This window comes from Delphinus delphis, chromosome 11 (assembly GCF_949987515.2).
Source record: "Delphinus delphis chromosome 11, mDelDel1.2, whole genome shotgun sequence".
Classification (NCBI taxonomy): Eukaryota; Metazoa; Chordata; class Mammalia; order Artiodactyla; family Delphinidae; genus Delphinus; species Delphinus delphis.
This window is the reverse complement of record NC_082693.1, coordinates 20,949,860-20,962,123: the sequence shown is the minus strand read 5'-3', so window position 1 is coordinate 20,962,123 and position 12,264 is coordinate 20,949,860. Positions and strand designations below refer to the sequence as shown.

Sequence of the window (12,264 nt, the reverse complement as noted above, 5' to 3'; positions counted from 1 at the left end):
TTTGCGTAGTTCTTTATAGTTACAAAATTCAGTAGCTTAACTGAATCTCACCACACCCTCATATAACACCCTCACCACCACCCTCCCCATTTTACGTATGAGGACACAGTCCAAGACAGTAGGTGACTAATCTGCCTGAGGTTATACAGCTTGTAATTTTCACAACTGGAAACTAAGGCCAGGATGTCTTACTACAGCCTCATCATGTGTTTCACTAATCCTTACACAGGACGTAAATGACATTACAGTTTGACTTTGAAATTTTATTGCAATAAGCCTATGTCATTTAAAAAAGAAAACCTATAACTTCAATAGTATTTCATGTTAATAAATCATTTTTGTTAGGCTGTTGCCTGGTACACTCCTATCCACTGGAAGCAAGCATGGGAGAAATTAGAGACTGACATTGAATGTGACAGATGCTCACTAGTAAGTCCAACATCTCGAAGGCACATGTTTCATTGGCCAGCAGCTACAACTACAACTGAAGAGAAACAAGACCAATCTAAGCAAGATATCTCAAAATATCAGGTGGAACGAGTTCAAGCTTCTCTTACAAGGTAAAAGTTGCTTGTTTTCTTTTTTTTTAAATTAAGTCCTTCCCACAATTAATAAGGGCCGAACAGGTGGGAGTGACTGGCTGACAAGTAGATATATGATGAATAGGTAAATCAATAAAGACCAAAACACTCCTATTTTGAATAAGACCATAAAAACCATAATAGCTTTTATGTTTTAAAACATAAAAACACAGAGCTAGTAGGGTAAACTCGTGGGATGATAAAGGCTGTCAATTTCCACTGGGTGATATCAAGACCCCTCTGGTCATTTCATTCCATAACAGCACTGCTGTTAGAGGTAAGGCCGTGGAGTAATGCAGAGATGAAGTTATCACCACACCTTTGGCAGTGCTTAGGTGGAGGAAGATTTGCATCATCTAGAATTTTCATCTTGGATCAAGAGCTGGCTGTGGCTGAAAGAACAGAATTTATGTTATTCATTTGTAGGCAAATGCTTCTGATGTGATAATGGGGCTGCCCACAAAGTCTAGAAAAGCCATATTCTCTGGTCTTGGAACATGCGTTCACTCTAATTGAGCTTTCATTATTAATGCCACTGTATGAAGTGCCTTTGGGGTTCAATTTGGGCTTAATTTTTCTTTTACAGAGAAAAAGAAATCCCACCAACCCTTTTCCCCAATCGCAGCCCCTGGTGCCACAGTCCTCATGTCTCTGCACATCCTTACTGTTCACTGATTGATCCTCACAACACCTACATGACTGAACGCAGCTTAGACAGCCAGCCCAGGTCTCAGTCAGCCAAGCCTGATCTAGCCAGGTAAGTCAAAGGGATACTTATTCCAGTGGAGAGTAAGTGGTGAGTGAGTGTGTGTGTGTGTGTGTGTGTGTGTGTGTGTAGAACTGGTGAAAAGGTGGTTAAGTTGTAAAAGTCTCTAAGTATTAAAAAGTATTCATATCCTCAAGAACGGATGGCCTCGAAAGCAAGTACCGTGAGCCGTTCACTTATTAGCTCTAGCACAGTTATCTGAGTGCATCAACGAATCCAAAGAACAGCATGGCCAGCAAGAGTACATAGGCTTGGGCTTCCCTGGTGGTGCAGTGGTTAAGAGTCCGCCTGCCGATGCAGGAGACACGGGTTCGTGCCCCGGTCCGGGAAGATCCCACATGCCACGGAGCGGCTGGGCCCGTGAGCCATGGCCGCTGGACCTGTGCATCCGGAGCCTGTGCTCTGCAATGGGAGAGGCCACAACAGTGAGAGGCCCGCATACTGCAAAAAAAAAAAAAAAGAGTACATAGGCTTCTTGAAGTTTGGTCAAAAGTATATTTTGTTTTTCATTCGGCAGGATAAATTGGTCCTGTAAGTTAAGCTGTGCTAAAAATATCCATCTTTTCCAAACACACTCTAATATTATTACCAAATTCTTATTCTTTTTCACCCAGAAATTTCTTATTTAAATCTTCTAAATAAAGCTTTTAGAGTTGGTGTTATTAGCCCAGGATCTGTTAATGGACTTCAGGAAGTCCATGAATATGGCTAAACTTGGAGAAGAAAATGTATGCCTATATGGATGCTTTTTTATTTTATTTTGTTTGTGTGTGTGTGTGTGTGTGGTACGCGGGCCTCTCACTGCTGTGGCCTCTCCCGTTGCGGAGAACAGGCTCCGGATGCGCAGGCTCAGCGGCCATGGCTCACGGGCCTAGCCGCTCCGCGGCATGTGGGATCCTCCCACACCGGGGCATGAACCCGTGTCCCCTGCATCGGCAGGCGGACTCTCAACCACTACGCCACCAGGGAGGCCAGGGATGCTTTTTTAAATGAAATCTTTGCAGAATCCCAGTATATGAAACGGATAAAAGGAGACCCGTCCAAGATGAAGAGTGATTCCCACTACCCACAACACCCATCTTCTTCTTTCCTCCTTCCCTGTGACCTTTGAGACACCTCTCTGGAATAACAGGATTCTGTACACACAGTATAAGAACCACCATGTTAGTATGCTAACACATGTTGGGAAATAGCACCCTCCAAAATAATACCTTTTAGAAGTGGAATAATGGAAATTCTGTAAATTCCTGAATGTATTCCACTGCATAAAATTAAGTATCCTATATCTTTGTGCCTGAGTTTCTTCATCTGTAAAGTAAGAGACTTGTGTCTGATATTTAAAGAGCTCTTTCAGCAATGTTTTATATACACATATACATTTAATATACATATATATTTTTTATAGACACACATATTTAGTACTTTATGAGTTAGATTTGAGATTTCCAAGAAGTACATTCATGTTTTTTGCCAATTAATGATAGCCTTCACTGTTTTACTTATTTTGAACAACTTGTTTTCCAAAGAAATTTGACTTCAAATTTTCTTGTTGCACCTTTCTATAGTGGTGGCAACTCACCTTGATTATTCAGTAATTTTTTCTATTCAACATAAATTTCACTGTATTTGTATATTTTTTTATAAATTTATTTATTTTTGGCTGCATTGGGTCTTCACTGCTGCATGTGGGCTTTCTCTAGTTGCGGCGAGCAGGGGCTACTCTTCGTTGTGGTGTGCGAGTTTCTCATTGTGGTGGCTTCTCCTGTTGCGGAGAACGGGCTCTAGGCACAGGGGCTTCAGTAGTTGTGGCTCACAGGCTCTAGAGCACAGGCTCAGTAGCTGTGGCACATGGGGTTAGTTGCTCCACAGCAAGTGGGATCTTCCTGGACCAGGGCTTGAACCCATGTCCCCTGCATTGGCAGGCGGATTCTTAACTACTGCACCACCAGGGAAGTCCTGTATTTGTCTATTATGTAATTATAATTTTACTTATTTATTTTTGCGGTATGTGGGCCTCTCACTGTTGTGGCCTCTCCCGTTGCGGAGCACAGGCTCCGGACATGCAGGCTCAGTGGCCATGGCTCACGGGCCCAGCCACTCCGCGGCATGTGGGATCCTCCCGGACTGGGGCACGAACCCGTGTCCCCTGCATCGGCAGGTGGACTCTCAACCACTGCGCCACCAGGGAAGCCCTGTAATGATAATTTTAAAAGAGAGTTGCTTTGATACCTTCAGGGTCTCTGTTCATCATTACATACTTTTTAAATTTTCTATTCATTAAATTTTCAATATTAACAGATATACATCAGAATTTTAAGAGTTTTTCTTTTATTTCAATTGAGAAAGATGGCCACAAAGAGACAGATGTTATGAATGACTTGTTGATCATTGATTGGGTAACAGCAGTCCCTGAATCAACAGTTCATTTCCTTGAAAAAATATGTAACATGATTCTTCAAGCGAAAGTTACCTTGTTTGCTAATTAGCCAGTCTCTTTTTAATTTGCCTACCATTGGGCTGTTTGCTATCAGTAGCACACTCCTCAATAATTGACAAAGAAAAAAAGAGATAAAACAAAAATTCACCAGTTTTACTCAAAATTTCTTCAATCCTGCTTCTTCCCCTCTACAGTGATAAATAAGCTAGTTTGCTGAGTTACAGAAGAAAGAATTTCAGTTGCACGTGACTCTTCTACTGGGAATAGCTGCCTTGTTTTTAACTGTGCCTCTCAAATATATTATAGAAGAGCTTAGAGACTAACAATTAAGATAATTTTAAAGAAACATCTACACATCTCATGCTTACTTTATACCAAGCACGTTTTGTTTTTTAAACATGTTAAAATACAGAAAGTATAGAGGATAACGTTAAAAGCACCCATGTACTTATCCTTCAAGATTAATGCATGCTAACATTTTGTCATATTGCTTCACATTACCAAAAATCCCATAAATTTGAAATCCCCTTTGATCTTCTTTTGAGTTCTGATATGAAATAGGAATAAGTCATTCTGGTCCTCATTATCACACTTCAACTACATATATATTCATAAAACATGTATAGTATAATTGATGTATTTTTAATTTACATAAATGGCACTAAATACAGCGCATGACACAATAGTTTAATACATGTTTGATGAAGGACAGACAGAATAGGAGACACTGAAGGTTTTTAAACAGGCATCTTATAGAGTTATATCTGCATTTTAAAGAGAATTTTGGAAGCAGTGTTGAAAATGAAGTGGAGTGGAAAATATTCCAAAATCAAGGAGGAAAGAAGGAAGGAAGGAAAGAATAGAAAAGTAAGAAGAAGAAAAAGAAGAACAAAGCAGGTTAGAAAAAGAGACTGGGGACAAGTTGATCTTGTAGAGTTATAATTTGAGTCCCAAAAGGACAGGAGAGCAAGACTGGGGCAGAAGTAATATTTAAAGAAATAATGACAAAAATCTCAAAAATTGATGAAAGGCATCAAGCCACAGAAACAAGAAAAATAAATTCTAAGCAGCACAAATCCAAAGGAAACTACACCTATATATTATAATAAAACTTCAGAAAACCAAATAATGGAAGTCAGAAGACAATGGAATGAAATCTTCAGTGTGCTAATGTACTAAAAAGAACTATCCTGGAGCTCTATACCAAGCAAAAATCAAGTTCAAAAAATGAGGTGAAATAAAGACATTCTCAGGCAAACAAAAGCTGAGAGAATTCATCAACAGCAAACCCACATTAAGGAAATACTTCAACTAGAAAGAAAATGATCTTAGAAGGATGCACAGAGATGTTGGAAGAAGTGAAAAAAAATGCAGAGTCAAAACATGGATCAACATAAATGAGTATTCACTACACAAAACAATACTAATATGGCCTCATAGGGTTTAAAATATAGAGAGAATTTAAATACATGACAACTATATTAGTTTCACAGGGCTACCGTAACAAAGTACCGTAAACTCAGTGGCTTAAAACAACAAATCTATTCTCTCACAGTTCTGGAGACTAGAAGTCAAATCAAGTTGTCACCAGGGCCAAACACTCTGTCTCTGAAGGTTTTAGGGGATTATCCTTCCTTGCCTCTTCTTACCTTCTGTTGGTTGCTGGCATTCCTTGGTATTTCTTGTCTTGTAGATACATCACTCTAACCTCTGCCTCCGTCTTCACATGATCTGTGTATCTGTGTCCATACTTCCTTCTTCTTTTAAGGACGTCACGAGTCATTGGATTAAGGCACACTCTAATCTAGTATGACATCATCTTAACTTCATTACATCTACAAAGACCCAGTTTCCAATTCACAACCTCAAGGGGTTAGGACTTCAACATATATTTAGGAGGGACACAATTAACCTATAATAACAACAGCAATAGCACAAAAATTGGGAGGGGAGTAAATGGAGTTAAAGTACTCTAAATCTCATGATTTGTCCAATAAGTTATAAAAGTAACAATTTATATTAGACTTTAGTAAATCAAGTATGCATGCTGGAATCTGGGATAAACACTGAAAGAATAGTATACGAATGTTGTGTTGCTGACATATATTCCATACTTTCATCATCATTCAGTTCAAAATATATTCTAATTTTCAATGTGACCTTCTTTGATACATGGGTTATTTGGGGATAATATATCACAAACAAAGTGGATTTATTTCAAGAATGCAAAGTTGGTTCAAGCTTTGAAAATTAATTAGTTAACAGAATAAAGAAGAAAATTATAACCATCTCAATAGATATAGAAAAATCATTTGATAAAATTCAATACCCACCCGTGAGGAGAGAACCTTAGAAAATTAGGATTATAAAGAATTTCCTTTGTATCTACAAAAATCCTAATGCAAACTATCATACTAAATGGTGAAGTAATTGAAGTTTTCCCCTTGAGATTCAGCTCAAGGCAAGAATTCTCTTTATGATTACTTCTGTTCAGCATTGTACCAGAAGTCCAAGTGCAATAAGGCAAGAAAAATGAATTTACAAATATCCCATAATTCATCAGTTTTATTCCCAGGAATTATATATGCCTAACAAATACATACACATGTGGACCAAATGACAAATACAATAATTATAGCAACTCTATTTGTATTAGCCAAAATGTAGAAGCAATCCAATTGTTCATCAACAATAACATGGATAAATTATGATATATTAATACAATCCCATAAGCAATGAAAACTAACTACTGTTACATGCAATAACACCATTGAATCATAATATTGAACAAAAGATGCCATACTGAAAGGAACATATATTATACAATTTCGTTTATATAAAATTCAAAAACATACAAAACTATGCCATGGTGTTAAAGGTCAGAATAGTGTTATCTCTGGAAGAAAGAAAGGAATAGTACTTGAAGATTACACAAAACTGCTTCTAGAATACTAACAATATTCCATTTCTTGATCTGAGTGGTGTTTACATGAATCACTGTTTTCATCGTGCTGTGCAGTTATGACTTGTGAACTTTTCTGCATGTATGTTATACTTATAAAAGTTTATTTTTAGAAACTTGATGACAAAGAAAAGGAAAATTAGAAAGGGAAGAAAGCATAGTTACAGTAATGAGCACTGACAACTTATACCCTGACAAGGAAGGAGAAAGAAAACCTAAAAAAATAGACTGATGAGCTCAAAATAAATGTGAATAATATGAGGCTTATTTAGTGTAGGAGAAAAATAGTCTTACCTGAAATATGTCTAAGCATATCAATATACTGCAATGTATTCGTCTTATTATAGTTCATCAGAGCACAGTCATTTCCAGGAACATCTCATGGCAGAGATGGCTAATTACTGCCCCTAAACCGTTGTTCCTTTAGACACAAGACCCATAGGTCCAGGGAAACCTAAACTCATGGCCACCAAGAATAAAGCCTGTTTTTCTCAGTCTCTGTATCTAGGCGGAACCATGCGTCTACATTCTGTATGATAGAATGTGAACAGAAATTGTGTACACAGCATCTGGATCATGCCCTTGGACAGTGCTCCTCTGTGTCTCCTCTGTGCCATGATTACAGGGTGGAGCTGCCATCTTTCAAGTCAGGGATGAAGCCATGTGTTGAGGATAGAAAAGCCATCCTAAATGCCCTGTATTGGCACATCTCCAGACTAAGATAGAGAGAAACCATCTTGTGTCAGCCCTTGTTAAGTCTAAACGAGATGGCCCACATGGGATCATTACCATTTAGTTTCACTTAACAGACTACTGATCAAAACGGAAACAAAAATCTCAGCTAGAAAGGACATTTTTAAGACAATCAGGTAAATATAAATATATAATGAATGTTAGATATGGACAAATCACTGTTTTTTCCTTAGGTGTGTTAATTTTACTGAGGTTATATTCGTTGTTCATAGATCCATACAGAAATCTTTACTTGATTCCTAACGGTCTGGTGTGGTATAAGCATAGATAGATAATGCAAATGTGCCAAAATATTAATTAGTGAATCTGGGTGACAGGTATACAGATGTGGTTGTATTATCCCTTCATATTTTCTGTATGTATGGAATCTTCCACAATAAAAATTTAGAAAAATAAAAAACAAGAAAGACACTTTTGATAGAATGTAGTATGCACTTGGAGATGTTAGAGCAGTGGTCCTCAACCCCTGGGCCATGGACTGGTACTGGTCTGTGGCCTGTTAGGAACCGGGCTGCACAGCAGGAGGTGAGCAGCAGGCGAGCAAGCGAAGCTTCATCTGTATTTACAGCTGCTCCCCATCGCTCGCATTACTGCCTGAGCTCCGCCTCCTGTCAGATCAGCTGCGGCATTAGGTTCTCAAGGGAGAAGAACCCTACTGTGAACTGCACATGCGAGGGATCTAGGTTGCACGCTCCTTAAGAGAATCTAATGCCTGATGACTTGAGGTGGAGCTGAGGCAGTGATGCTAGCGCTGGGGAGCGGCTGCAAATACGGATTATCATTAGCAGAGAGGTCTGACTGCACAGAGACCACAATAAATCAACTGCTTGCAGACTCATATCAGAACCCTATCCGTGAGCGGCAGGTGACAATTAAGCTGCATCTGGTGGCAGGCTTTATAGTGGCAAGTACTTCAATTGTACGGCTGCATCTGGTGGCAGGCTTTCAGTCAGAATCCACTTATTTTAGTCCTTGCCTGGCCCACCCATTATTTTATTTACCACTTCTGTCCGCACCTCTTTCCAGCACTGCGCACTTGTTTCAGTCACAGTTTTGGTAAGCCCGCAAGCTAACCCTAGCCAAAATGAGTAAAACACAAATGTCGCTGGAGAGCTGCTTTGAAAAGGGGGAAAGACCCAATGATGAGACAGCAGAAGACTCTAAGACTGCCAACAAAATGAAAGCTGTATTTAAAAGAAAATACCAAGAGTCCTACTTAAATACGGGTTCATTGCAACAGGTGTTTCACATTCTCCAAGCCCATTTTGTATAATATGTGGTGACCCACTATCCAACGAAGCCATGAAACGCTTCGCCACATAGAGACCAAGCACCCTGCATTAAAAGACAAGCCTTTGGAGTTTCTCAAAAGAAAAAAACATGAACACGAAGAACAGAAGCAATTATTGAAGGCCACAACTTCCTCAAATGTGTCTGCACTGAGAGGATCATTCTTAGTGGCTAACCGCATTGCTAAAGCTGAGAAGCCCTTAGTATTGGTGAAGAGTTGATCCTGCCTGCCGCTAAGGACATTTGTCATGAACTTTTAGGAGAGGCTGCAGTTCAAAAGGTGGCACGTGTTCCTCTTTCGGCTAGCACCATAACTAGACGAATTGATGAAATAGAGGATACTGAGGCACAATTGTTAGAGTGGATTAATGAGTCACTGTGGTTCTCAATCCAGGTTGACGAGTCTACTGATGTTGACAAGGCAACGATGCTTGTTTTTGTGTGATATATTTTTCAGGAGGATGTGCATGAGGATATGTTATGTGCCCTTTTGTTGCCAACCAACACCACAGTCGTTGAATGATTACGTAACAGGAAAACTGAATTGGTCACTTTGTGTCAGTATATGCACAGACGGAGGTGCTGCCGTGACTGGACGGCTTTCTGGTTTCACTACTCAGGTCAAAGAGGTCGCTTCTGAACGTGAGTCTATGCACTGTGTCATCCATAGAGAAATGCTGGCTACCTGAAAAATGTCACCTGAACTTAACAGTGTTTTGCAGGATGTGATTAAAATTATCAACCACACTGAAGTACGTGCCCTTAACCCACGTCTGTTCACGCAGCTCTGTGAGGAGATGGACGCAGAGCACACACGTCTTGTCTTGTCTGATACACAGAAGTGAGATGGTTTCTAAAGATAGATCACTGGCCACAGTTTGAGTTACGAGAGCCGCTCCAGAGATTACTTTTAGAAAAACCATCACCACTGGCAGCACATTTCAGTGACACAGAATGGGTCGCAAAACTTGCTTACTTGTGTGACATATTCAACCTGCTCAACGAACGCAATGTCACTTCAGGGGAGAACGACAACTGTGTTCCAGTCGGCAGATAAAGTGGCTGCCTTCAAAGCCAAACTGGAATTATGGGGGTGACAAGTGAACGTTGGGATTTTTGACATGTTTCAAACATTAGCAGAGATTTTGAAGGAGACTGAGCCAGGGGCTTCTTTCTCCCAGCTGGTGCACGATCACCTATCTCAGCTTTCAAAAGAGTTTGAGCGTTACTTCTTAACCACAGAAGACCCCTGAATTGGGAAGGAATGGATCCACGACCCATTTGTGAATAATTGATTTTGTCCGTGCTAGAAGAGGATCAACTGCTTGAGATCGCAAATGACGGTGGCCTTAAAGCTATGTGTGAGACAACTTCAAATCTCCATACGTTCTGGATTAAAGTCAAGGCGGAATATCCTGAGATTGCCACAAATGCATGAGGAACCTGCTTCCATTTCCAACATCCTGTCTTTGTGAAGCAGGGTTTTCTGCAGTGACGGTGACCAAAGCAACATCACAGAGTAGACTGAACGTAAGTAACACACTTGGGTGTCACTGTCTCTCATCCCCCCCAGATGGGACCATCTAGTTGCAAGAAAACAAGCTCAGGGCTCCCACTGATTCTGCATGATATGAGTTGTATAATTATTTCACTATATATTACAGTGTAATAAGAATAGAAATAAAGTGCACAATAAATGTAATGTGCTTGAATCATCCTGACACCATCCCCCCACCCCACCCCTCGCCGTCCGTGGAAAAATTGTCTTCCACGAAACTGGTCCCTGGTGCCAAAAAGGTTGGGGACCGCTGTATTAGAGCACAGAGGCAAGGCACTGACCACAGCATAACAGAGTCGCTCTTGGAAAGGCTATGGACCCTTTAACAAAGCAGATGTGTTTGCATTGTTCTGCCGCCATTGTTCCCAGTCCAAGCATGCGCTTTCTTCTTGCTGAAAATAGCTGACAGACTGTGGACAACTTTGTCAGATTCCTTCTGTAACTCGAATCAAATGGCAGAAACTAGCCGGCAGAGATTATCCTACAGACATTGCTTTAAGCTAACAGTGTGGGGGTGTGCCGTTTAAGGCACTGTATTTGCACACTGTCTAATACGCTTGCCTATCATCTGTCATCCATGTTACACACTGCAGTGGCATTCATTTTAATTGTGGACTCGACAGCTGCTACCGTCTTCCATAAAAATGTTATTATAGTAATAATAACAATAATGTTCCTTAGTTTCTGAGGGTTGCAAAGCCACACTTTAAAAGTCAATCTGTTAGAAAACAAAGGAAACTTGAACATAGATAACAGCATACAGGAATGGAACAGTTAAAATCTCTTCAGGGGGCTTCCCTGGTGGCGCAGTGGTTGAGAGTCGGCCTGCCGATGCAGGGGACACGGGTTCGTGCCCCTGTCCAGGAAGATCCCACATGCCGCGGAGCAACTAAGCCAGTGCGACACAACTACTGAGCCTGCGCTCTGGAGACAGTGAGCCACGGCTTCTGAGCCCACACACCACAACTGCTGAAGCCCGCGCACCTAGAGCCTGTGCTCTATAACAAGAGAAGAAGCCCACGCACCACAAGGAAGAGTAGCCCCGCTCGTCGCAACTAGGGAAAAGCCCTCACGCAGCAATGAAGACCCAAAACAGCAAAAAATAAAAATAAAAAAAGAATATACTTCCAATCCATGATGGTAACAAAGCAAAACAAATACAAGTTTGAAATAAATGTTCTTTACGTATCCTTCATATTAGTATCTGTTCTGTTTACTCGTGTTTAGACCTGTATTGCATTGTTTACATTTACCAGATTAAGAATTTGGAACCTCGATTGTCACTTCTATGACTGGCCAGATTTTCAGTTAATATGTGTGTGTGTGTGTGTGTGTGTGTGTGTGTGTGTATATATATATATATATATATATATATAATGTGTATATATATATATATACATATGGCAGTATTAGTCAACAGTATAACTAGAAATTGTATGAATTGATATATAGAAATTTTAAAACAAAATACCTATCCTCTGGAATATAGAAGGCCAATTACTTGGACCTCTACAATCACACTGAATAGAATATAATTACTTGTAAGAACACTACAAAATGCCAAGGGTTTCAGTTCATTTTTTATTATCAAATAATAACATCAAAAAAGTAGGAACTCTTTTATAAAGGAAAATCATATTAAATCATGTATTTTTTTTTTTTTTTTTTTTTTTTTGCGGTACGTGGGCCTCTCACTGTTGTGGGCTCTCCCGTTGCGAAGCAACAGGCTCCGGACGCGCAGGCTCAGCGGCCATGGCTCACGGGCACAGCCGCTCTGCCGCATGTGGGATCTTCCCGGACCGGGGCACGAACCCGTGTCCCCTGCATCGGCAGGCGGACTCTCAACCACTGCGCCACCAGGGAAGCCCCTAAATCATGTATTTAAAAGTAATGATTTTTCTCTTCTGTACTTGATTT

The 12,264-nt window shown here is 40.3% G+C and overlaps 1 protein-coding gene across 1 annotated transcript in view; it reads left to right on the top strand.

Moving 5' to 3' along the window:
* Positions 1 to 12,264, top strand: part of LMNTD1 (lamin tail domain containing 1) — a 442,143-nt gene that overhangs the window by 420,699 nt on the left and 9,180 nt on the right. The window contains exons 7-8 of the mRNA XM_060024464.1: positions 346 to 560; positions 1,168 to 1,338. Of these exons, the coding sequence (XP_059880447.1) occupies positions 346 to 560; positions 1,168 to 1,338 (386 nt within the window). The remainder of the gene's footprint in view (positions 1 to 345; positions 561 to 1,167; positions 1,339 to 12,264) is intronic.